Here is a 27,396-nt window from a genome sequence, read left to right as displayed (position 1 = left end):
GTTGTGGATGGAGTCCTGACAATCACTCTGAAAATGAGCGCATTGTTTTTAAAGGACAAATGGATGTGGCTGTTTTGTTTCAGTTATTGGTAAGATTTGATGCTCCTCTGTACTATTCAAGGGCAATATACATACTGTTGACAAAATCACTTGTTTAAACCTGACTACAGTGACTACAAACACAGAATAAGAACTTGCCATTTGGTTCACTGGTGTTGAAGGCTGAATTGAGCTGTTCCAAGAAGTGGGTTGAAATGGTAACCCATCAGTTATAGAGCTGGATCAATTTAAGCAGATTCATTTAAAAGTTCTGATACAGGCATGTGTTACAGCTTATTTTATTCAGGAACAATGCCAACAAGCTGACACTAATCCCAGCTGGTATCATATTTTTGGCAGTTATTGCTAAAGAACTGCAAAGTCTGGGACTGCAAATAGAATGGTTTTGAATGGCTGTTCATGTTCTGAGAAGGATCTTGGGACATTTCACTAGGTGCTAGATAAATTCATATGATGGTGGAGGAAATGATAGAAGTGTCAGCACAGAGTAAAAAAGACATATTTAAATTTTATCTTACATCACCTCATGTCATGCCCTAGTACTTCACAGCCAATGAAGTATTTTTGCAGTGCATTCACTACTGTGATTTGAGAAATGGGGGGTCAACAATTTCTGCACAGCAAGCTCCCACAAAAAGCAAAGTATTAAGAGCTATATAACCTTGCTTTTTAATGATATTGATTGGGGGATAAATATCGGTCAGGACACCAGAGACAGTTCCCCTGCTCCACTTAAAAAAAACACGAGATCTTTTATATCCGCCCGACAGGATAAAGGGGTCTTCAGTTTAATGTCTCTAAAACAACATAGTTAATAATGCATTGCTCCCTCAGTATGACAATGCAATCTCAGCCTTGATTTTTGCACTGAAGCACTAGAGTGGGACTTGAGCCCACACACACTTGCTTCTGTCTCAGAAGAGACTGAGTCACAGCCTGTGCAGCTCAGGGAAATGGAAGAGGTGAGCGCATAATTGAGTAAACAAGGTCGATAGCATGTAGAACAATAACAGCAACTGGCATTTAAGCACACTGAGCTGCATTTCATGCTCCAGATTTGAACTGGGAAAATGGACAGTTTGTAAATCCAGAGAAAAGGGGGAAGGTCAATTTCAAGAATGGATTTAAATATGTGGCTGGAACTTTAGTGAGCAGTCTGATAAGCAATGTAGTACTGGGGTAATCAGCAAATGGAATATAAGGTAGGACAGAAACAGGCAAGTACACTTTTGGATGATGTGATGCTTATTAACGTGGAATTTGGGAAAGCAGTCTACAGGGCAATGAAATAGTTGAGCCTGGAGATGGGAAAGGAATAATTGAGAATAATTGAGTGTCTCAAGGGAGTTCCTCTATGGGCATATTGTTCAAAACTCCCTTTTATGTAAGCCTGGAACATAGTGAAGCCTTCATGCTGGAGATGTTTTGTAACTCCTGCCTCACTGCACACATTTCTTCTGTATAGAACTTGGTGAAATGCAGAGAGGGAACTCTCAATGAACAGATAGTGTGGATGATCCCACAGCACAGATCACCACATTGCGATTTTTTTTCTTCCAACAGAATTTGCAGTGAAGAAACTTTTCTTATAATAACTCAGATAAGTCTCTCTTGTCCTGGTATAAATTGACGTCACTATTTGTAATTATGGGGAAGGGAGTGACACTGTAATGGTGATGCCCTTAATTCTGCCTGTGACTTGAAAGCTAGAACAGCATTCAATTGTTACTTGCCAAATGGAATTAAGTAATAAAAGAAATACACACTTGCATTTATATGGTGCACTTCAATATATTTTATGGGAAATCGAGTACATTTAAAGGATAGTCACTGCACTTTACTGGGCCGTGGTCAATGTTGCTACCATAACTGAGGCTAAATTTATGTTCTAGATTTAAAGGAGTCAAGAAGTCAAAGCCTTTTATTTTACACTCATCAAGGTTAAGACACAAGAAACAGACTTGAGCATGGCACAAAACCAAAAGTACTGTGGATGCTGGAAATCTGAAACAAAACAGAAATTGCTGGAAAATCTCAGCAGTCCTGGCAGCATCTGTGAAGAGAAATCAGAGTTAACATTTTGGCTCCAGTGACCCTTCTTCAGAACTGTGTTTAGAAATGCACAGAAGAGATACTTATTTCAAGGAAAGAAGCTTTTGAAAACAAGCTGAGTAATCTCAATGTGTAAGAAAAAAGTTTTGCAGCTGATCCACAAATTTGATGCATATGTCTAACAATACAAATGCAGTGGAAGTATCAAGAGTGGTAATAGAAACATTGAATATTAATACACACGCAAAAAGAAATCCATATCTGTAGATGATTACTTGAAGAGGCAGCTCGCTGGCAAAGTAAAGACGGCAAAGACCAGGATCAAAAATAAAGTTGCTGGAAAAGCTCAGCAGGTCCGGCAGGATCTGTGGAGGAGAAAACAGAGTTAATGTTTCGGGTCCAGCGACCCTTCCTCAGAACCAGGATATTTTAGGAAATTTCTAAGTTTCAGCATTTGGGCAGGAAGCGATGTCACTGCCATACAATCAGATAGTGGAAATGAAAATAAACAAGGACAAACCTACTCAAATTGACAAGCAAGAAAAGGAATTGCAAAAGTAGGCAGCCATGTCAAGAGCAGCAGAAAGGTAAAAGGCTGTGAGGTGAGAGGTCACAATCTCAGGGGATACCATTAGTGAATTTGACAGGGATTTTGAACAGTGAATCCAGTATCTCCCTCATCTAAACAGTCTAGTACCACCACATGGAATAGCTTTGACATTGATGTACCTATTGTGTAAGATAACTCCTGTAAAGAGTATCAGGTATATCTACAACTTGGTGAGTTATGTGAAAAATAATCATGATGTCCTTCTTACAATATATTCTGTTATTATTCATAAGTCACAGAGAAGTTACTAGGCTTTGGTGTATCAGTTTGAAATTGGCAACTGTTTGCAATGGAGGTTCTAAGCAGTACTGACAGTTGATACCAAAGTCACCTTGCTGGCATCTGTACACGATGCCAGTGGCCATATTTGCTCATATTGGTTCATATGTCCAAAGTCTAGAGTGAGCCAACATCAAACAAAAAAAACCAAAAACCCAATAAAGAGCCAATAATTATAACATCCATGCCTGAAGGTCATCTACTTAAAATAAAAACAACCATTGAAAGAATGTACTGGAGATCCACTTGTACCACATCCTCTGGATTGGCTTCCTTTATGTTTTTTGGAAGGTGCCAAATTTTTAAAGACCGTTGTATGAAATGAATAACGGAGCAAGGGACTTTGTATCACCCAGTGCTCGCATCAAGCAGCCTTGTGTCTGATGCAGTATTTTTCATTAAGCACTGAGCTCAATCTCTAAAGAGCATCCTCACTTCCACTGCACTCAAATGTTCCACCCTGGCCTCCAATTTGTTTTATAGTTTTCTCAAGTGAGAGTACTGGTGTATGTCTTGTTTTCAAAGCAAGCAACAGTGTCGGGAATGAGCTCAATATTAGTTTAAATCACACCAAAATCATTTATTTTGCACTGTTATTACTTCAGCAGGAAGAAAGGACTTTAAACTGAGATGCTGGCAACCATAGACCAAAGCTCCAGCCACCTCTGCTATACAACATTATGTTTCATTCCTTGAAACTGCTCCATGAAATAATTTATGTGAATGTAATATGATTTCAGTAGAGACCAGTAATGTTTTTATTTATGAATCCAAAAACCAACGCACTTACTAAAATAATGAAGTTGCAATGTTCACGGTTTAAACATAAAGTTTTATACTGCACCAAATGGCAAAGGACGTGAATAAGAATAACTACCCGCATTTAAATAATTAAATTAAAGGTACTAAAATTGCAATAAATGTAATCTATATTGAATTTCTCAACACAAATTATATACTTAATTGACTCACAACTTGAATAACTCAGGTAATTTCTGGTTAGTGATAACAAAGTGTGGAGCTGGATGAACACAGCAGGCCAGGCAGCATCTCAGGAGCACAAAAGCTGATTTTCAGGCCTAGGTGAAGCGGCTAGGCCCGAAACGTCAGCTTTTGTGCTCCTGAGATGCTGCTTGGCCTGCTGTGTTCATCCAGCTCCACACATTGTTATCTTGGATTCTCCAGCATCTGCAGTTCCCATTATCTATGATTACAATTTCAGGTCAGTATCTGACTTGAGTACTATTTCAAAGATTCATTTGGGAATTTCTCAAACAGAAAAGTACCCAAAAATCCATGCACCCCTATAATTTATTCCTGGTTGAAAATTTGCTATTTTATTTTCAGAGGCAGCTTGGTGACATGAGCAGTTAATAAGAGCAAGGTACTTTACCAGAACCCATTCAGAGAAACCATCATACAAAATAAAATATAGGTTTCTGCCCATAAGTATGTAGACTGCTATAAATCCAAAGCAGTAACCCTTCCCAGCCAATCTTTCCTGTTGCCTAGATCTAGTCCAGCCAATAGCCCGCCGGGATTCTGGCTAATTACATCTTCTTGCGCAGCTGGATTTTAATCACGGGCGGTTAAGCCTCAACCCTCAAGTCTTCTTCCTATAATTCCAAACTTCTGCCCTTTCACCTTTTCCCCGCTCCTTCCTTATTTAAGGCACATATCAGTTTGACCAAGCATTAGGTCACTCCTTCTAACATTCCTATTCTGACAAGCTGTCAAGTTTTATTTGCTAGTACTCCTGTCAGCTGTCTTGGGGTTTACCATATTCAGAGTGCTATACAAATTGATTTTGTTGTAAAAAAACTTAAATATATTTGGAAAAACTGAATTTGTGTTCACGAGAAATGCTCCTTGAAAAACGGGAGCATGTTGTTTGTTCTTGCTTAGTTCACTTCTATTTCAGAATGCCCATCTTGCTTTACTCTCCAATCGGATTTCCCTTTGTCCTTTTTGCGTTATCATCTTCATTGTTTTCAGTTTCTCTTCTCATGTTTAACACATGTGGGCCGAAACCAGTTCCTCCGAAATGTCATCTTCATGAAACATTAACTTCTATATCTTTTGTTCTTCACTTTAACAACGTTTTCTTTTTAATTCTGTATTACTGTTGCATTTGGTTTGTAGAACTATTGTTCTGGACTATTATTATACTTGCACTGTATTATTTGTTGCTGTTAGGTATCCACTTTCCATAAATGTTACAATTCTCGGCGCTGAGAGAATGTCTCCTCTAGCTGGAGAGTCTGGAACCTCGGGATAATGTAGAATATCAGACCATCTTGAATCTTTGGAATTTTCTCCCTCGTCCATGAATATTCAGTCCCCGATCATGTTCAGAGCCAAGATTGACAAACTTTTGAATTTGGTAAATGGAAGGATGTAGGGTGCAGGTTTGAAAGTCGACATGATGCCAAATATTAACCATAACCTTATTGAACGTTAGAATAGTCTGTCTTCGTAGTATGGACAAAAGCTCATGCGGATAAATGCATTTGTTAAATAAAAGGTACACTTGAACAAGTTTGTGCACTGCCTTTGGTTAATCAGAAACGTATATGAAGGTATCGACAGTGTTGATTTCAAAGGACATTGTAGTGGAATGCGGCAAAGCGCAAATATTGCACGGTTCCCTTTTTAAAATATATATATCCTTAGCTTTAAGTGCATGGCCGTCTCGAAGTGCGAGTGGACAGCGTAAAGGCGAAGTCTGCGATTAGACAGGCTGCTATTAAACATAAGCTCCTCTAGATGGCAGCCTTGACTAATGCAGTAACATCAGTTTCATTTCTTGAGAAAGATCTCCAGAGACGATTACATTCACCATTTCCCAGCACAAAGTCATCATAATGTATTGAAGTTTTCGCAAATTCCTCTGGGCTTCTTTAAAGGGATAAAATGTTGGATTACATGTCCACATTACTCTTGAAAGGGTGTATAAGGGGTTGATGGAAAAGACGTTAACGTTTTAGCTGGAAACGTGAAGAAAGTAATTGAGAGACAGTCTTGTTTTGGGGCCCTCCTTTATTCATTTAAGGAGACCAGCGAAACAAGCTAGTTCTGCTGATTCATCTGACTTTAACTGGAATGTGAACGTCCAGTTAATTTTAAAGGATAAAAAACAACCAACAACAATAACAAATTACTGCGGGGCACTTCACGGAATTGCTTTGTTTAAAGGCGAATATTTCCGACTTAGATATTAGGAAACAAACCCTCACGCAAGTTTCGAGGAAGAATGTGTCTGTTTTGTTGCTGCGGTGACTCCCTTTTAGTTTGCTCTGAGCCCCTTGTTTATTTTGTCTCCTGTTAGACAGTGGCTGCTAGTAATCGATCCCCCAGTTGCAGATATTTCAGCTTGGCATCGCTGTTTTCTTGCTGAGATGTAGGGTCTGAGCAAATGGATAATGATTGAACAGTCCCCTGCAGTTATTACAGTCTTTTTAAAAAATGGCCTTAGTGTAATTTACAGCATGGAGTTCTCGGCATCCTGTGGACTAAACCCAACCCCGAGTAGATCATGCGTTTCAACTTCAAAAATCTCCTGGAACAAGTTATTTTTGGAACAAATAAAAACAAAACTCCCGACTAAACCAGCAAAACTTTTTCGGCAGAGTTCGTATCTTACTGAATGTACTGGGGCTTAACTTGTACATAAAATGAAACCAACATCCCGCTTGACCGAATAATAGATAGTTTTGTGGAGAGTAAGTGAGCTATGTAATTCGCAGTTGCGCGTTTTAAGTTGTAAATCAATTTTTTCACATTAGTGAAAGTGTGTTCACCCGCTGCCTGAAATCAAATTTTCTCGGGAGATGCAAATCGCTGCGAGTTGCGGACCTGCGCTTTGGAACAATGTTGAGGGGCCCTGCCTGTAATTCCGGTACCAGATAAATACAATGACAGTGGGTCATTCAGATCGGGGTTATTGTTTGTACTCGATTTGAACATGGCTAACCCTTCATCTCTTTGAGGCAACAGATTCCAAGCTCTGCTCTCTCCCTCTCCAACACTCCTGCCTGTTCAATGCCAACTTTGTACAGCTAGTGTAGAAGGAAGAAGGAATACTGGAAGTCGAGGAGACTTGGGGCACGACTCTCCGTGCGCTTTCAGGAGGTAACCACTAAACTCTGGGCGCCCTTACGGATTGAATGGGAACGATCCAGTAAATAAATAGAAGTTCTTTCCTGATCAGTGCAATAATCGCCACTGTCTGATCTATACTCCCGCAGGTAGCCGATCACTGGTTGTTTCCTTGAGCTGTTGCAAGAGATGAAATGATTGCATTTTAATTCGAACAGTATTTTCATTTTGCGCACATAATTAAGGGGGAAAATGTACAAAACACCTCTGAATTCTTGCCTGAAAGGGAAGAGGTGGGACCAGCCTTTAATTAGTGTTAGCATGAGTCCGCTGCCAATTGAAAGCCTCTGTCATTGCAGTTTGATATTCAAATGTCGCTTGTCACTCGTGGCAGTTGCTAATTGAGTATATATTTAAAATGTTGAAACGTGGCAATCGAATGCATCCAACTTGCAGCACAGAAATAGACTCTTCAACGCAACTCCGCCGGAGTTGATGCTTCCTCCGCGAGGCATTCCCTCCGGAGTTCACTGTACACCTCCCTTGTGTACCTCGTCCCTGCTCAGATGCACACCCGTGCTGTGCAACCTGCAAACCCGCGTGGGTTAGAGGAGAGTTTGCTACATGTTTTGTGGGGACGTTGTGTGTGTGTTGAGGGGCATGTGTTCAGGTGAATTGATTGGTGTGCGCTTAATCCACATTCACTAAGGGAGAGGCTGGGAGCGGGTTAGTCAATGTTGAGTGTGTGTGTGCGTGCGTGTGTCTGTCTGAGCCTGGGATAAAATCCTGCCCCTCACCAGTCACTTGCTGTCGGTCGGTGACGTCAGCCTTGCAGCTGATCAGGAATTCTGCACAACTTTCAAGGCTAAGGGGGATGATGGACGGCTCCCGGAGCCAATGGGCTGGCACCCCGTCCTCCCCAACAGCGGCAGGCAACGGGCAGCGAATAGGCGCAGGAGCCGGGGGCGGGACCTGGAGGACTATACTCACTTGGGCTGATCAAGAGTTAGGGAGAAGATTCAGTAGAGAGACGCGGATGTGTGTGTATGTATGTGTGTGAGAAAAGGAACGGAGGATATAGGGAACGGAGGACAGAACAGGTGATTCAAACTCGTGTTGCCCGCTGCATCTCGTTACAGCTCCGTCGTTTGGTTTTGTTTTAAGTTCGTTGCATCTTCCTCCCCCCCAAAAAAAAACGTGGAATGGCAGTTGGTGCAGAGGAAGGACCAGCATTTAAAGAAAACTGGATTTAAAACGGAGAAGGGGGGGTGAGAAAACAAAAAAAAATGCGGAGCTCCTGCAATTCCGTGCACGGTCTGCTGTATCCTTGCAACTTCTCTCGCCGTGCAAACTGTCGCAATAGTGGGATAACTGCAAACTACAGCCGGCTCGGTTGCTGAGATTACGCTTCTCCCACCACCGACAGCCCACCCCCCCTCCCCTTCCTCATGTATAAAACGATGATGATTTTCACGCGGTTGAACCGTACCAAGGAGAAGCTGCAGGCTGATTCGGCTGCCCGGGAACTGAATGCATCCTCCGGCAGTTTTGTGCGCCGTGCATTGTAAATATTGCACCGAGCAGGCGAAGGGCAGAGAGATAGAACAAGGTGGTGGGGTTTTTTTGGGGGGGAGGAGGGGAAAGAAGAAGAATCAAAGGAAAAATAAACCGTCGCTGCCTGCTCTTCCCTCTCTCTGTGCAGAAATACAAGAAAAAACAAGCCAAGAAACTTGCAACATCGATGGATGTTCAATAGTGTTCAATTTTGTGCTGGTTTTCCAGCAACGCTAGAGAGATACAGGGCTGCTTTTTTTTAAAAAAAGGAATTGTTATTGAGGAGAGTAGTGCAGGTTGAAGTCTGGGTTGTGTGACCAAAGCTTGGGAAGTGGTATCCCTTGTTTCTTGCTGGTGCAGTGATGGACGTGCGGGATTTCTACCTCCTCTTCGCTCTGGTCGCCTGCCTGACGGTGGACTGTACCCTGGCGCAGGAGCTGGTCTACACCATCCAGGAGGAGCTGCCGGAGAACATCCTGATCGGCAGCATCCCGCGGGACCTGAACATCTCGGCCGGCGGCGCCGACCTCATCTACCGCCTGGTGTCCAAGGCGGGCGAGGTGCCGCTGCTGCGGGTCTCCAGCGGCACCGGGGACATCTACACCGGCTCGCAGCGGGTCGACCGGGAGAGGCTGTGCGCCGGGGAGTCGGGGTCGAGCGAGTGCTCGTTCGAGATCGAGGTGGTGATCCTGCCCAACGACTACTTCAGGCTGGTCAAGGTGAAGCTGGTGGTGCGGGACGTGAACGACAACGCGCCCATGTTCCCGTCGCCGGTCATCAACATCTCCATCCCGGAGAACACGCTGCCCAACAGCCGCTTCCCCATCCCGTCGGCCAGCGACCCGGACACCGGCGCCAACGGCGTGCAGCGCTACCAGCTGTTAGACGGGCAGAGCGTCCTGGGCTTGGACGTGGTGGAGAGCCCCGAGGGCGAGAAGTGGCCGCAGCTCATCGTCCAACGGGGCTTGGACCGGGAGCAGAAGGACACCTACGTGATGAAGATCAAAGTGCAAGACGGCGGGGAACCCCCGAAATCCAGCACCGCCATCCTGCAGGTCACCGTCAGCGACGTGAACGACAACCGCCCGGTGTTCCGGGAGAGCCAGCTCGAGGTGCAGTTGCCCGAGGACTCGCCCCTCGGCACCTCGGTCATCCAGCTCCACGCCACCGACGCCGACGTGGGCTCCAACGCCGAGCTCCGCTACCTGTTCAGCCCGCAGACCCCCGCCGCCGTCCGCCGCTACTTCGCCCTGGACCCGAGCCTCGGGCTCATCACCGTGCAGCGGCCGCTCGACCGGGAGGACGTCTCGCTGCACAAGATGACCGTGCTGGCGACCGACGGAAGCTCCAGCCCCGCCCGAGCCACCGTCACCGTCAATGTCACCGATGTGAACGACAACCCGCCCGGGATTGACATCCGCTACATCATCAGCCCGGTCAATGGCTCTGTGCACCTCTCGGAGAAAGACCCGGTCAACACCAAAATCGCCCTCATCACCGTCTCCGACAGGGACACGGATGTCAATGGCAAGGTGGTGTGCTACATTGAGAAGGAGGTGCCCTTCCACCTCAAAGCTGTGTATGACAACCAGTACCTGCTGGAAACCTCCTCCTTCCTGGACTACGAGAGCACCAACCAGTACTCCTTCAGGATAGTGGCATCAGACGCGGGCAAACCCAGCCTCAACCAGAGCGCCCTGGTGAGGGTGAAGCTGGAGGACGAGAATGACAACCCCCCGGTCTTCAGCCAGCCCGTAATCGAGCTGGCAGTGCCCGAGAACAACCACCGTGGCCTCTACCTGACCACCGTTAGTGCCACGGACGACGACAGCGGCAAGAACGCAGAGATCGTCTACCAGCTGGGGCCCAACGCCTCGTTTTTCGACCTGGACCGCAAGACGGGCGTCCTGACCGCCTCCCGGGTCTTCGACCGGGAGGAACAGGAGCGTTACATTTTCACCGTGACTGCCAGGGACAGCGGTAACCCTCCGCTACAGAGTCAAGCGGCCGTGATCGTCACCGTGCTGGATGAGAATGACAATAACCCCAAATTCACTCACAACCACTTCCAGTTCTTTGTGTCCGAGAACCTGCCAAAGTACAGCACCGTGGGAGTGATTACTGTCACTGACCTGGATGCAGGGGCCAATGCAGAGGTGATGGCTTCTGTTGTGGGTGACAATGCAAATTTTATTCTGGACCCACTGAGTGGTGTGATAAGGTCCAACGTATCATTCGACAGAGAACAGCAAAGCTCCTACACATTCGAAGTTAAAGCTGTGGACAGGGGGAGACCAGTCCGCACTTCCATTGCTAAAGTCACTATCAATGTCATAGATGTCAATGATAACAGTCCCGTTGTAATCTACCCACCCTCCAACTCTTCATTCAAATTAGTGCCCCTGTCTGCTATACCTGGTTCCGTGGTGGCAGAAGTGTTTGCTGTGGACGTTGATACAGGTATGAATGCAGAGCTCAAATACAGCATTGTCAGTGGAAATAACAAGGGTTTGTTTCGAATTGACCCTGTGACGGGTAATATTACCTTGGAGGAGAAACCGACTACCGTAGACCAGGGCTTGCACCGTCTGGTCGTGAACATCAGCGATTTAGGTTATCCAAAACCCTTGCACACACTTGTGCTTGTCTACTTGTATGTAAATGATACGGTAAACAATGCTAGTTACGTCTATGAGTTAATACGGAGGACAATGGAGACTCCACTAGATAAGAACATTGGAGATGGCACCCAGCCCTGGCAAAATGAGGATTATCTTACCATAATGATTGCCATAGTGGCTGGAGCCATGGTAGTGATTGTGGTCATCTTTGTTACAATATTGGTGCGGTGCCGGCAGTCCTCAAGGTTCAAGACTACACAAAGGAACAAGCAGGGTGCTGAATGGATGTCTCCCAATCAGGAGTGCAAGCAGAACAAAAAGAAGAAAAGGAAGAAAAGAAAATCCCCAAAGAGTTCCCTCCTAAACTTTGTCACTATTGAGGAATCCAAACCTGATGACCCTGCCCATGAGCCCATCAATGGAACCATTACCCTTCCAGCTGAGCTGGAGGAGCAAACGATAGGGCGATTTGACTGGGGCAGCACACCACCAACTACATTTAAGCCCAACAGCCCAGACCTAGCGAGGCATTACAAATCTGGCTCTCCGCAGCCCTCTTTTCATCTGAAGCCAGACACCCCTATTTCTGCGAAAAAGCATCACGTGATTCAGGAGCTCCCTTTGGACAACACCTTCGTTGGGGGTTGTGACACCCTGTCGAAGCGCTCTTCCACTAGTTCAGACCACTTCAGTGCCTCAGAGTGTAGCTCCCAAGGAGGCTTCAAGACAAAGGGCCCATTGCACACCCGACAGGTAACTGAAAGCTTTTACTAGTCTATCAGTACCGCCTCTAATTTTATTTTTTCCCAGTACAAGGCAAAGCACAGCAGTGACCTGCAGAAATTTGTAGAAATCATTCCATTGCAAATTAAACTTACCTGAAAAGAATTATCACAAGCACCCAAACTACAAAGTGGTTAGAAAACCAACAAAGTTTATTATTTTATCATGCCGAATATTTGTTTGTGTAGGCCTATTAATTTCTCACTAATGAAGATTTAAATTAAGCCGATTTCAAATTACTTGATTGCGTCTAAAATTAGGGAAACAAGGCATGGCCTGTAGATGGCACTGGAACACTTTCTGCTCGCAAGTGGCAAGATGCCAACTACAGTCTAGATATTGGGGGAAGGTGCAAGGAAGAAAAGCTGTTGCTTAGTAATGATTATACTGGAAAGCACTGGATAGTTGTAGTTTGATGATTATCTGCAGATAAACATTAGTACACCTGTAGTTTTGTTTAGTGATGAACTTTGAAACATATGTACTAACACAGAAGAAACAATAACCGAGTGCAAGTGAAGCATTGCAGATACGTGCTTCTCAATTAGAGAACCGTATCTAATTGTTTTGTCAGTTACTGTAAATTGAGTGAAAAGAAATGGTTAAACTACTCTTTAGGAGTACTTTGAATCTTTTATGAATTATTTCACATCAGCGTTTGTGGCACTGTACCATGTTTCATGATTGGCTATTGACAGGCTGTACTATAAAGCATAGAGTTTGCCAGTACAGTTAGTTTATTTGTAGTTATAGAGATGCTTTGATCACATAAGGAACCCCATGCACTGCTGTTTCTTTGTGCCTTGCTATGTGTTATTTCATCTACAGCCGTGTTATGTGAAGTAAGCAAGATTGGGAAAAAATTAACAATTGATTTTCAAAATCGATTGAAAATGCAAGAATAGAATGCACAATATATTCAAGGTCTGATTGTGGTCCAATATAATGCTATTACCTTATGTCAATGATCATCCAAGTCGTAAATATTGATACAATTTGGCCCTGTCATACTGAATATCTTTATTGTGTACAGCCAAAACATTTATATTAAATGTTCAGTTTCCGTTGTGTAGTGTACAGTCCATAAACATAGCATTTAAGAGAAAATAGCTAGGCTGTGATCAGGCAAGGAGAGTGAGTGAGAGTCTGTATTAATGTACAAAATGCATCTATACATATCAGACTCTTTTCTCCTACAACATAGCCGTGAAGCAAAAAAATTCATTGAACCGTTTACCTTTCTTCCCTTGGTAGAAACTCAGAGCTTGAATTCACAAAAGACAGGTGTTTGAACTACAAAGTGAAAGTCAGTGCAGAGATTTTCAGTTCCGCTACTGAGGTGAAGCATTTTGATTGTCAAAAGATTTTTGAGTAGATAGCACATGTTTCTGTAGCATTTTACAAAGATAAATGTAGGTAGTTGGAACATTTGTAACAGGAGAAACTAATTTGTTCAACATAACCAAAATGAAATTGTAATGTGTTTGTTTTTTGAAGATATTTTATGGTCTGTGAAATAGTTAACCCCATACCACTGTGTGTTAGGACGTTGCAGTGCTGTCTGCTCCCTGACTCAGTGTGTGGTGAGCATTACTTTGAAATAAGACGTATGTCAAACTCTCAAACAAAAATAGAAATAATGGTTTGACAAAAGATATGCTTTACAAAATGAGATTTGTTTGCAAAGATGTGATGCACAGTGGCAGATGAAGCCAAACAGGATGCAAGTTTCCAAAAAGAAAGCTTTAATTATATTATTAACTGCCTTCTATATCAGTCACAAAGAAAACTTAAACAGAAAATGGGATTCCCTTCATAGCCCTAAACTGTATCTTTTTTTAAAAATCTGGCCAATGTGTCTATTTCCAAAGAGATGCATGTTAATAATACACATATTGTTATTTACATTGGACATATTGGGAGATGGGTGAAATGTGCATATGTTATTACAGCTACAACCAGGGCTGTTTGACTATTTTGAGGTTTATAGCATTGTTAATGGCACAGTCTAGATATCAGGACTTGTCATTCGTACAATTTCTTGGAAGTTATAACTCCTTTTTAGGGCATGTTACGTTTTTGGGAAGATAAGGCAGCGCACGTCTGATGATTCAGATAACTGTGACTATTTTCAAGATCAAATCATTGATATATTTGAACTAAACATTGTTTCGGTGTAGAGTCTGTATTTAAAGAAAATAGAATTATTAGATCATTTGAATTAGGTAATTTTAAAATGGTAGATTATACGTTGGAATCTTTCAAAATGCATTCAGTTTTGATTTCTACAGTTTGAGTACTTAAAGGTGAATGTTAAATTTGACAGTTCTGCGCATTTAAGGGATCAGTTTTGTGAATGTGACTGTCAAAGCTCTCAGCTTGGCCAGTGAATGTACAAAAAAGGCAACACGGATTATTGCCACAAACTGAGCAAATGAAACACAAACCAACCTAAAGAGCTTTTACAGTCGCAGGCTGATCTTTGCTAGGATGACCCATATGAGCAGTATATTTTAGCCAACAAAACCATAGACTAAGATACGTTGTAAGTCAGTGGTCTTCAATGAATTAAGAGGCACATGAAGTAAATTCATTTAAATGTGAGGTGTCATTAATTTTAAGTTAGCTTAATTGGGAAAATTACATCTGCTTCATCTGCACTAGGAGTAGTGATGTTCTCCTTTAAGATTATTTCATCTGCATGGAGTGCATGCTGAGATGGACTTATGTTCCATCAGCTAATGCAACATTTTCCAATATCATTTGGTGCCAAGCTACCAAAATGGAGTGAGAGAATGCGACACCACTGATGGCTACGATCAGAGGTAAAACAGCAAGAATATATCTGTAGGAGTAAGAGGGTGGATTGAATAAAGCTTTTTAGCAATGCTGCAATAACCAATTTCACTATTATTTCAAGGGAATTTTATGTAGCCGCGACAGAATTACCTTCAGCCATTCTTTCTTGGTAAGGCAGCTGCATTAATGTGCCACTTGCAGTCGTACAGCTTTGTGATGTAAGTTAGGAATTAAGATTTTGTATTCGCAAAGCATTAACACTGTAGCCCTTATTTGGGAAGGGTAGCATTCATACAGCAGTTAAATCGGGCACATACAACAGGTAGCGAATGATCCAATAGATCAGAGCTGAATTGCTTCTTTTAACTTAAAATTAAGGCAAAAGTCAAGATCAGGTGAGGGCTGCTTTTTTGTGTAATGACAAGTTATTTCTAAGTAATCTATAATTAGAGTAATATTGGGCTCTATTCTTTTGCAGAATTCCGCACAGTATTCCCAAAAGTATGAGATGGAAACTTATTATGGTTAAAACTGAGCAAAAGTCTGTTCTGAAAGGGGTTAAGATGGCTCTCATCCGACGCTTGCCCAACTTGAAATTCACCAAGTACACAGTTAAATTGTCGGAGAAATTCATGACCAGTATGTTGAAAAGATATCTGTAAACATAGTGTACATGCCTTGGCTTCATCTGCAATTGGAATGCTGCCTCTCTAAACAGAGATTTATCCAGTGAATGTGGTAAAGGGAACAGCTGCTCACATTTAAGATTATGGGACATGGTTAATTGGGACGTGTCATTATAGGGGACGTCCTTGAGACAATAAATTGATACCTACTCTGTTTAAATCAATACCCCTGGTCCTCTGTCAGGAAAAATGATGTGGGAACTGAAATCACTTCATTCTTCTGCCAAGATGTTTCTCTTGAAAATGCAGCACCTCTAGCGTCAATGCAGAACTGAATCAATATAGCCATGGCCTTGGTGAATATAGTAACTTGCTTGGTGAATAGTCGAAATATACAACTCCATTATGCAGTTGGATGTGTTTATGAATATGCTGGTGTAAAATTACCCAATGGTTTTGCCAAAAGTTTTATTTGCAAATGCAGCTTTTGCTGAAACGTTGTGGGCGTGTGTTCAACGGCTGTTCTTGATAAAATAAAGCCAAGGAAGAGTGAATATCCTTTTTAAAATCTGCTCTTCAGAGAGCTAGGGAGTCCTCTAGATCATATTAATCAGTGATTCTGTCCATAAGAGAACCCTAGGATTGTGGGAGGGTTGAAAGGATTAGTGGAACTCAGCAGGAACGTACCCAAGGAGACGATCTAAGCAGCTTCTTCTCAGTCCTGCTTGAGCAGGGAAAACTGAAACTCGCTGCCAATCCTGGCTCTTGGGTATTCTAAGCCAGTTTTTCTGTTTTAAGCTGTGTCACACTGAGTGGCTGGAAAGATTTTACAGAGAGCTTATCAGTAACCAGGCACCGCACATTTTACAGCATCTGAAGACACTGGTCTTTTGGGACTCACTGAGAAGGGTCAGATAGTCATGTCAGTGTTGGAAAGGGTGAATCTATAAATACTATTATGCAGTATTCACAGACTTTGGTTTGAATCACAATGTATATTTAAATATATCTGATTATTATACACTTGTATTTATTTTATTGCTGTTTTTACCATTATTATATTTAAAACTGTATGCACATATTGTGGTTGCAGATTTCTGTACTAAATAAAGTATAGCCTGATCATTAAATTCATTTTATGCCATTGTTTAAATTACAGTTTGTGTATTTTGCGTTTTTGTTGCTGTTTATTCATTTTATCCTGTTAAAACACACTAAACCTTTCTTTCTGTTCATTTCTAATTATTGTTTATCAGTGACATTTTTTTTTTCTGTACATTTTCATGCAGTACGCATTCTTGCCCGTCTTGCCATAGTTGCTGAGACCCTCTAAGTCTTTGTGTTGAGTCTTGCTAATCCTTAAGATGTTTAGTAGATGAGGAAATTCAAGAATGTCCTATTCATTGGTCCATTCTGTGCCACACCATTGCTTTGCATTTTGATCTGGTCACTTTACTAGATTGCAGGCACATATCACAAGTTTTCATATTCCCTAAAAAGGATGACGTTAACTTTTTGTCTAAGCAAAAATGAACAAAGAAAAGATTGACCTGATTTGAGTGCAATGCACTTACTGTCATGTTAGAAGAGAAAGCATCAGAGCCAACTGCTGTTGAAGGAGTTGTATAAACACAATGGAAATTATATTCATTTGGGATCGTTGGGATCTAATTTTATGGAACTGCATCTGTCATGCCAATGGCATGTGGGAATTGCTGAATACTAGTAATAAAACTTAATGGGTAGGGAGTGTCGCTGATTTTCACAGAACAGTAAAGAAAGATGGAGCACATTGGTCTGTTGAGGGCCCACATATGATTTCTTTTTCTCTCCATTTTTATTGCTGGCCATAAAATTAGCAAATTAGAAATGATTTTAACCACATCTGAAGTGTTGCTACCCCCACAGAAGCACTGAATTCAAAGCTGCCAACCTACATTTTGTTTCTATTTAGTGTTTGCAATCCAAGCAAGACACATTGACTCACAAAGTAATACAGCACAGGAGTATGCTTTTTGGCCCATTGTGTCTGCAATGTTTCTTTGGGAGAGCTGTCCAATTAATCCCCAGTTTCTTTTCTCTTACCGTGCTAATGTCACATCTAATCATGTGCTAATTGGAGCAAGGCAGTATGCTACTTATAATATTGAACAAGTAGCGCAGAGGTTTTGCAAATCAAATTTTTAAAAACATTCAACACATTTACTTGCAGACAGCTGGAGACTTAAGGGCTGATCATTTGCGTCTCTGATATTAATGCAAACTCAATCGTTTTATTATGATTTTTGCTCTCCTTGGTTAGGTTGATTTGCTGAATGAGCTGGGATTTATAACAACATTATGCAAATTGACTATTTTTGATTGCTTTCTAAGGATAATCCTGATTAAAACAAAATATTGACAAAGTAATTATTCATCTTTGAGCATTAACCGAATGCCAGCTATCCCATTAATGTTGTACATTGTCACCGTTGCAACCAAATGAAAAAGAACCTAAATGTTTGACAAGCAGTAACTGTGGGAATTGCGAGCTGTAATTGCTCTAAACCTATACATCAGTATTGTCAATAGGCTTCTTTAGTATAATACATCAATACACTATACGAAAATAATTCTTAATCTAATCTGTAGTATGTTTTCCATCTTTGTTGGGTGGCAGAGAGGGTGGACAATGGAATTGCTGGAGGTGGAAAGTGGAATATGGTGAGTGTGATTGCAGTTACTGGAGATGACCTAGAGATGGGAGACATGCTGCTGTTCCTTCTGGCTTCAGATTAGTTTTCAGACCTGGCCTCCCAAAGCAGCACGGTGTCCTGGTACCATCCTAAAAACCAATATTTGACTTTTCATTAGCTAATGGTGACTCAGTCGTTACCACTGCTGCTTAACAGCGCCAGGAACCCAGGTTTGATTCCATCCTCAGGTGACTGTAGGGAGTTTGCACGTTCTCTCTGTGTCTGTGTAGGTTTCATCTGGATGCTCTGGTTTCCTCTCACAGGTGAATGATGTGCAGGTTAGGTGGATTGGCCGTGCTAAATTTCCCATTGTGTCTAGGGATCTGTAGGATAGGTCACAGGGATAGAGGTGGGGGATGGGTATGGGTGGGATGCTGTTCAATTTGTTGGTGAAGACTCCTTGGGCTGAATGGCCTGCTTCCGCACTGTAGAGCTTCTATGATTCTTTCCAGCAACAACATGTATTACATACTATTACATGTAGTACGAAGGTGCTTCACTGACACAGTATCAATCAAAATTTGACAATGATCAGGAAATATGAGGATGGCAGTGCATTTTTAAGATGTTCCTTAAAATCTACTGCTTCAACTCAGATTTATGATAAAGGTGGCAGAGAGGTAGAGAGGCTTAGGAAGAGAAATCCAGAACTTGACAGCTGTTTCACTCCAGCTACTTTAGTTACAGATTTGATATTTTTGATCCTTGGTAAATCCAGCTTCAACAAGCTATTATTTTGTAATTCATCTGTCTTTATGGTTTAACGATACAACCATGTTTATCTGTCTCCTTGACCCAAAACAGGAATAACTGAGGTATACAATTCTTTGGGGAAACTGAAAACTGAATGGGATACTTGATCTTAGACTAAGTGGTTCCATCACCTCTCTATGGACAGCCTACAGGGTTGTCATCGTTAAAAATAGATCAGCATCTCATTACAATGTGAGCTTATATTGTGTAATATCTTGTCTGAATCATTCTAAATACTTTTTTTTCTCTGTTTCCTAGAAGATAGAATGTAAAATCTATTTTCATTAATTAGATTACATTAATAGAAAACTGTTTCATTTCTGATTTTTATTATATCGCCAAGAATTGGTTGAAGAGATGAGATTGTAAGAGGATACGTCTTCTTTGGTGGTTTTTATTTAACTTTTATGTGGCAAGTATAAACAACTTAATCTACACAAGCCCTTCAGATGATACATTTGGGAATATGACAGAAGCACAAGGCAAAGCTGGCCCTGATTTCAGAGGTCTGCTTGGCTGTTGATAGATCGTGAAGGAACAGTGATTACAAAGGAAAAGATATAACTGAAAGTGGGGCTTAACATCTTGGCTCAAAGATGCCTGCAGACCTTTGTCCACCTTGTAGTAATTTGGTGCTCAGTTGGAGCATGCCCGTTGGAGTTCAGTTATGTCACGGTGCAGCAGCTAATCTACCTCTCCTAAGATGAACAGCAAAGCACAGATACTGACTGACCAGACGTTTGGCCCAGTGTGAGGGTGATGGGAGTTTTGTATCATGCAGACAGTAACAGCTTATCACATCTCCTATGCAACACCTCTTCATTCATTAGCTTAGCGTCTCTCACTAACCAGTTTTAGTATGCTTTTATTAACCAACCAGCACAAGCAATATGTCACAGTCTGCCCTCTTTTAAGTCCAGGAATTTGTTAACACCACTTCAGTTCACTTGACTGGTTCCAGACGTACATGTAACCCTGACAGAATTTATCATTTGGGTGTCTCTGATAGCCCGTTTGTGTGACAGCTGCTAATTCGGTTTATTGCCAGATTTTCAACTGTGCTGCATTAAACGACAGTGTAAACTGTGTTGTAAATTGAACGCATGGTGTAAAACTGCGTGTAGTGAATTAAAATGCCTGTTGTAAATGGAGTGCCCTTAATTAACATACGTATTGTAACTACATGTAGTGAATTAAAACGCATGGTGAAAACCATGTGCATTGAATTAAAATGCATCCTGTAAACTGCATGCAATGAGTGATATGCAGTGTAAATCATGTGTATTGAATTAAAACACACCACATTAAAGTCATATGCAATGAATTTGGGTAAATATCAACAATAGATTGCATTAATGTAGTGTCTCTTACTCCAGTAGAATGTCCAATGAAACTTCACAGGAACATTATCATCAGTGATGGGTTATTGAGGCAAGAACCTAAAACTTGATCAAAAAGGTAGATTTTAAAGATAGGAAGACTTACATTCTGATAATGCTTTTCAGGACCACTGGAGTTCATTAGAGCCAATGATTAGTTTTTGAAGTGAAACCACTGTTTTATAATGTCAAAAATTCAGCAGTGAATTTGCACTTGGCAAGCTCCCACAGACAGTAAACTAACAATGTCCAGATAATGAGATAGTAGGAACTGCTGATGCTGGAGAATCTGGGATAACAAGGTACAGAGCTGGATGAACACAGCAGGCCAGGCAGCATCAGAGGAGCAGGAAAGCTGATGCTTCAGGTTGAGACCCTTCTTCAGAAAAAAATCTGATGCTGCTTGGCCTGCTCTGTTCATCCAGCTCTACACCTTGTTATCTCTAATGTCCAGCTAATCTTCTTTCGTAATGGTGAATGAGGGACAAATATTTGCTAGGACACCAGGACTAAATTCCCTGCTCTTTTTGAAATATTGTATTGTATAACTTTTATGGCCACCCAAAATAGCAGATATAGCTTCATTTTAACAACTCATTCAGAAATCAATACCTGTAACAGTACAGTGGGCCCTCAGGACTGCATTGAACTGTTAGCCGTGATCAAAGCATGTCCTAAAAGAGTACAAGATTACAAAGTGTGGAGCTGGATGAACACAGCAGGCCAAGCAGCATCTCAGGAGCACAAAAGCTGACGTTTTGGGCCTGGCCCCTTCATCTGCTGAAGGGTCTGCTGTGTTCATCCAGCTGCTTGGCCTGCTGTGTTCATCCAGCTCCACACTTTGTTATCTTGGATTCTCCAGCATCTGCAGTTCCCATTATCTCCTAAAAGAGGACAGGCAGGTTTAGGGGTGAAATTCTTGAGCTTAGTGTAAAGACAGCTAAAGGCATTACTGCTAATGGAAGCAAACCAGGAATGAATGATAGGTCAGAATTGGAGGAATACATAAAATTTGGTAGGTTGCATAGATTGAGAAAGACTCTATGATAGGATAGAATGAGGTCTGTTGAGAGATTTGAACACAGGAATGACAAATTTAAAATTGGATGTGTTCCTACATTGAGATGAATTTCCTACAGCAATATGCTTGCGGTCCAACGAGATACTATGTACTGCTGCACCTAATGCTTGGAAATGAGATAGGCCAAATGGATCAAGTGTCAGTGGGGCAATATTTAGGAGATCATTGTATCATAAATTTGAGGATGGTCGTGGAGAATGACATGCAACAATCCAGAGTGAGGAAAACTAATGCAAATGAGCATTATGAGGTTCATTTGGAGAAATGTGAGGGAAGCATTTTGTGAGAACAACATTGAACAACGTCCTCTAAAGATTCTAAAGAAAGCACAGGAGCAGAGGACATGGGTGCTTATGTGCGCACATATCGTTGAAAGTCACAGCGCATGTAAGGAAGGCAGTTAATAGAGCATAGGGCGTCCTCAGCTTTATCACAGAGGACAAGAGCAAGGAGATGATGATGAACTTGTTAGACCTTAGTATAGTATTGTGAACAGTTGTGCATGCCACATTATAGGAAAGATGGAAATACATTGAAGAGTGTGCAGAGGAATTTACAAAAATACTTCCAGGAATGAGAAACTTCAGTTATGAAGATAGATTGAAGAAGTTGGGGCTGTTCGCCTTAGGCTGAGAGGAGACTAGATTGAGGTTTTCAAAATCATGAGCGGGCTGGATAGTGTAGGCAAGGAGACATTGTTCCCACTACTAGAAAGAAAAAGAAGGAGAGGGCATAGATTTAAAATGATGTGCAAGAAGAATAAGGGTGATGTGAGAGAAAAAAAATCACTCAGTGACTAGGTATGGTACGGAATGCACTGCCTGGGAATGTAGTGGAGGCACATGTAATTGAGATGTTAAAGAGGGCATTGAATGATTATTTTGATAGAAATAGTGTGCAATGGTATGGAGGAAATTGGCACTAGCTAGTGATACTTGTTTGAAGAGCTGCTGCAGGCACAATGGACCAAATGGTCTCCTTCTGCATTGTAATAATTGTGTGATTCTGAATCATATGCTGCTGAAATAAATATGAACATTTTAATATTCCTGCTAGAAAATTTATTACTGTAATCTTGACCTTACAATGTAAAACTAGGCATTTAGGTGAATTTCTCCCGAGTTTCTCTTCATTCTTCTCATTATTCCATTGCTCCTTCCATGCAAATTGTGGCTGAAGGGCAGCGAAGTCCCCATTGAATTCACCTCCTTGAAAAACAATGTCAAAAGTGCCTTTGAGATAATGGGAACTGCAGATGCTGGAGATTCCAAGATAATAAAATGTGAGGCTGGATGAACACAGCAGGCCAAGCAGCATCCCAGGAGCACAAAAGCTGACGTTTCGGGCCTAGACCCTTCATCAGAGAGGTGAAGGGCCTAGGCCCGAAACGTCAGCTTTTGTGCTCCTGGGATGCTGCTTGGCCTGCTGTGTTCATCCAGCCTCACATTTTATTATCTTATATCAAAAGTGCCTTTGTCTCTTTTTCCCTTTTCCGGTTAGTATGATTTCAGTTTTTGGTTTGTAATTTTGATGATGTTTCCTTCACGTTCATCTGTTCTCCTTTCTGAATTACATTTGGTAATGATTGAGCACCTTTCATGACTTCAGAGCTTCCCAAAATGCTTTACTGCGAATTCAATATTTTTGAAGTGTCGTCACAGTTGCAATCTTGGAAATATAGCAGCCAATTGGTATACTGCAAACTCCCACAAACAACAGTGTAATTATGATCAGTTAAATCTATACTAATGATGTAATTTGAGAGATAAATATTGGCCAGGACACCAGGAGACTTCCTTAGCTCTTTGTCAAACAACATCAAGGAATGTTACGCATCAAATGGGGAGGGTTGGGATTAGCATCTCAGTTTAACATCTGATCCAAAAGTTTCACCTCTGAAGGTGAAACACTCCCTTGATATTGTACTTGATTTTTAAAAATTTCATCTGTGGGACGTGGATGTTGCTGACTAGGTCAGCATTTATTGCCTGTCTCTCGTTGCACTTATGAAGGTGATTGTGAGATGTCTTCTTGAATTGCTGTAGTCCATGTATTGTAGGTAGGTTCAAAATGCTGTAAGGGAGAGAATTTCAGAATTTTGACCTAACAACACTGAAGGAACAGTGATATTTTTCCAAGTTAGGGTAGTGAGTGGCTTTGAGGGGAATTTGGAAGTGGTGGTATTTCAATCTATCTGTTACCCTTGTCTTTCTAGCTGTAAGTGGCTGTGTGCTGGTTGAATGGCAACCCAAATATGGTGTTCTGTAAACTGGCCTGGGAATTTAACACCCAATGAGAGTGCTGCCAGTTGAGCCACAGTTGATATCCACTCATCAAATCTAAAGTATCAGACTTCCAGACTGACTCCCATGTGTTCCTATGTTGTACCAGTGTCTGCTCATCAAAAGTACTTCTATCGCTGTGAACTGATTTGTTTCAGCCTGAGGTCACGAAAGTCACTGTGTAAATGCAAGCTCTTTCTTCCCTTTTCCTTCTGAACATTTTGCATTCCACCACTGAAAAGAAATAGGTTGATTCTGGCCTCATGACTACAGTTCAAAGTTACTTTGTTGTCAAGATCTTTGAACACCCTGAGGTTGTGAAAAATGCTACATGAATGCAAGTGTTTTGGAGCTGATTTTCTGCCCATTACTGTTCTCAAATCTATAAATGCCACCAGATCAGTAATTGCTCTGACGAATAGCATGACCATTGTATGAGTGATGTGGATAGCGCACTCACAGACTGCTTGTCCTCAAATGAGAACTCATTACATTGGTGTATTATCTTTCATTGAAAAAAAACAACAATGAAACTTCGAGAGAAAGGAGAACATAGTATTTAACTAATTGGTTTAGCAGCTTGAAGGTTGAAATGACATGAAGACTATGGCAGCAGTGACATCTCTCATAGATTTGCTGTTGTGAGAAAGAAGTTGGAATCAAAGGGGATTAAGGAACATCCCTGGTTCCAGAGCAGTGAGAATTTAGGTAAAAGGTGGACAAACAGAGTAAGGTTTGGAAGAAGTGGAGATGTTCAAACTTGAGGTTTGAAAGTGAAAGAGGAATTGCCTCTTTGGCTCAGGACCGTGAATGTCAATCAGTATTGTCAATAGTTCCACATAAGTTTTAGTGTTTATTTTTCCCTGCATTTCTCATAAAATCATCACTACAATGATTCAGAAATTCAAATGATTCATTGTTTTATCCTGCCAGATGTGTTGGAACCACGTCAGGGTGAGGAGTAGGTTACATTCTGACTCAGCAGTTGGTGTGTTCTCGTTTTTAAAGAAGCTGATGTATATGCTGTTGGCAGGGTTCAGACAGGATTTACAAAGTGTTGCCAGCATTGGAGGGTTTGAGCTACAGGGAGAGGCTGAATGGGCTGGGGTTATTTTCCTGGAGCATCAGAGGCTGAGGGGTGAAGTTATAGAAGCTTATAAGGTTGTAAGGGCCATGGATAAAGTGAATAGCCAAAGTCTTTTCCCTAGAGTAAGGAGTCCAAGACTATAATGCATAGGTTTAAGGTGAGGGAGAAAGATTTAATAGGGACCTAAGGGGCAACTTTTTCATACCGAGGGTGGTGCGTGTATAGAACAAGATGTCAGAGGATATGATGGAAGCTGGAACAATTACAATTTAGAGGCTTCTGGAAGATATAAGAATAGGAAGGGTTTAGAGAGATATGGGCTAAATTCTGGAAAAAGGGACTAGAGTAATTAGGGGTTTCTGTTCGGCGTGGAGAAGTTGTACTGAAGGGTGTGTTTCTGTGCTGTACACCTGAGTAACTCTAGAACTCTATAACACTTCTCTGGACTCTGACTCAACCCCAAGTTAAATTACAACTCCAATGTTTGATTTATCTCTGCTACCCTCAATCTGCAAATGTTTCTAGATTTTCAACTTGACTGTTGAATAATGCACCAGTTCATAGCAAGAACGCTCTCTCTCAAACACAAAGGAGAGCTTAGTATAATGCAGTCATGGGGTATAAGTTATCTGACCAATAAAGAAGTAGCTTGGTCATGACTGGGTACGTGGTAAAATGAAAAAGAAAACATTTTCAATTAATAGGAAAAATTAAAAGCACTGCAATCTAAAGCAATTGGGCACCAGTACAGCATGCATGAAATACATTTCCATCCTGGCTCAAATAATTTATGTAGCAGCATAAACAAAATGCACAAGTTATTATCTTAGAAGAAGAAAGATATCAAGCTAATTCTGTACAGTTCCCTAGACTGACTGCATGCCTTTTCGATTGAAGGGTCTAGGCCCGAAACGTCAGCTTTTGTGCTCCTAAGATGCTGCTTGGCCTGCTGTGTTCATCCAGCCTCACATTTTGTTATCTTGGATTCTCCAGCATCTGCAGTTCCCATTATCTCTGACTGCATGCCATTTGTGTTGAGACTCTGACATTAAAGAACACCACAATGCTGATTTCTATAGATTGAATTCCAGGATTGAAGAGGTTGGAGTTCTCTGATTTTGAAAGTAAGCAGCTGAATATGGATCTTTATGGAGGAGTGCAAAATATTAGAGACAAAAGTTGGAAATGGGTCACTACTTCAACAAGAGGATGTAGCCTAAAAGTGGCTAAAGTATAAGGCAAATATCAGGAAATTGTTTCTGCATAAAGAAATATCGATATTTGGACTGGTCCTCTGGGTAATTTAGATGGAATTTGAAACCAAACTAATTTATTTAAATTACGATATAATAGAGGGGAGGGATAGTGATTAAAAATACAAATCTAGATGAATAAGCTAAGATGGACTGAACTATCTCCATTGTGCATAATCCTGTAAATAGATGGGCTAAAACCTTGATAATTTATGTGCTCTCCACACGCTCAGAGCAGTCTCTAATTTTGTAGCATGTACTTTGCTCCAGGGCAAAAGTAACATATGAACCAGTAGGTTTGAAGTGAACTTTGTGTTGAAGCAGGCTTTAAGGGTCAAGGATATTCATTCCTAACTGGTTGAGTGTCACTTGGTAACACTGAAAAAAACACATAGTTGATCCATGTCTGGCCTTTGCTAAACCATCAGCATATTTCGCTCTACCCCTAATCTGATAAAAACTGATTGGAACATCAGTCCATTGTCAGGTTTCTTTAGAATATGATCATTTACTGACAAGGTTGAAAAGGGTGCATCCCGAGTGACTGTGCAGTGAAGAAGTCTCCAATTAAATGAATAAACCAGTAAATAAATATGAAAATGATTAGTCTGGATTTTAAAAGAAAAATGCAACATGAGAGAAATGACACACCAGTGATCAAAGGTAATTGCTGAGAGTGTTATGCTGAATGGTCAGTGCTCAATTTCCAATGAATTGTTAGATAATTACATATTTGCATTCAGCAGTAAAACCTTTGTTCATGGCTGAGCACTTAGAGAGAGTGTGCTCCTGTCTGGAACACTAACAAACCCAAACAGTACCTCATCATTCTTCTCCTTTACTCCTGAATTAAGCTTTCTACAACCTAAGCACAAACTCTCCCACATGTAAAATTGAACACAAGATTTTAATATTGGAGGTGGGGTGGTACTGTATGAAATACAAGAAAAGAAGTTCTTGTTTGGCCTAAAATAATGTGGTTCAGGAGCAATTTAGTGCCGGCCTTACGCAGAATGTTGCTGACACAGAAACTGCTGGAGTAACTCAGCAGGTCTGGCAGCATCTACAGAGAGAAAACAATTAACATTTCAAGTCAGAGATAATGGGAACTGCAGATGCTGGAGAACCCAAGATAACAAAGTGTGGAGCTGGATGAACACAGCAGGCCAAGATGCTGCTTGGCCTGCTGTGTTCATCCAGCTCCACACTTTGTTATCTAACATTTCAAGTCAATGGTCCTTCCTCAGAACTGATAGCAGCTTGGAAAAGATGGTATTTATACTGATTGAATAGGGAATAGAAGAAGTTTGGTGATAAGTGGATATGGAGCACAGAGAGGGAAAA

At 41.5% G+C, this 27,396-nt stretch overlaps 1 protein-coding gene across 12 annotated transcripts in view; it reads left to right on the top strand.

Moving 5' to 3' along the window:
• Positions 1-8,087: 8,087 nt before the first annotated feature.
• LOC125453357 (protocadherin-9) overlaps positions 8,088-27,396 on the top strand; it is a 701,801-nt gene continuing 682,492 nt past the window's right edge. For 4 of the 12 annotated variants that reach the window (XM_048532814.2, XM_048532813.2, XM_048532812.2 and 1 more), the window contains exon 1: positions 8,088-12,027. In XM_048532814.2, coding sequence (XP_048388771.1) covers positions 9,016-12,027 — 3,012 coding nt within the window. In that variant the 5' untranslated portion in view covers positions 8,088-9,015. Of the gene's footprint in view, positions 12,028-15,334; positions 16,531-27,396 lie in introns of those variants that run through there. The other 8 variants (XM_048532820.2, XM_059646482.1, XM_048532816.2 and 5 more) reach the window with 4 other exon arrangements.

Source organism: Stegostoma tigrinum, chromosome 6 (assembly GCF_030684315.1).
Source record: "Stegostoma tigrinum isolate sSteTig4 chromosome 6, sSteTig4.hap1, whole genome shotgun sequence".
Taxonomy (NCBI): Eukaryota; Metazoa; Chordata; class Chondrichthyes; order Orectolobiformes; family Stegostomatidae; genus Stegostoma; species Stegostoma tigrinum.
This window is presented reverse-complemented; position numbering and strand designations above follow the sequence as displayed.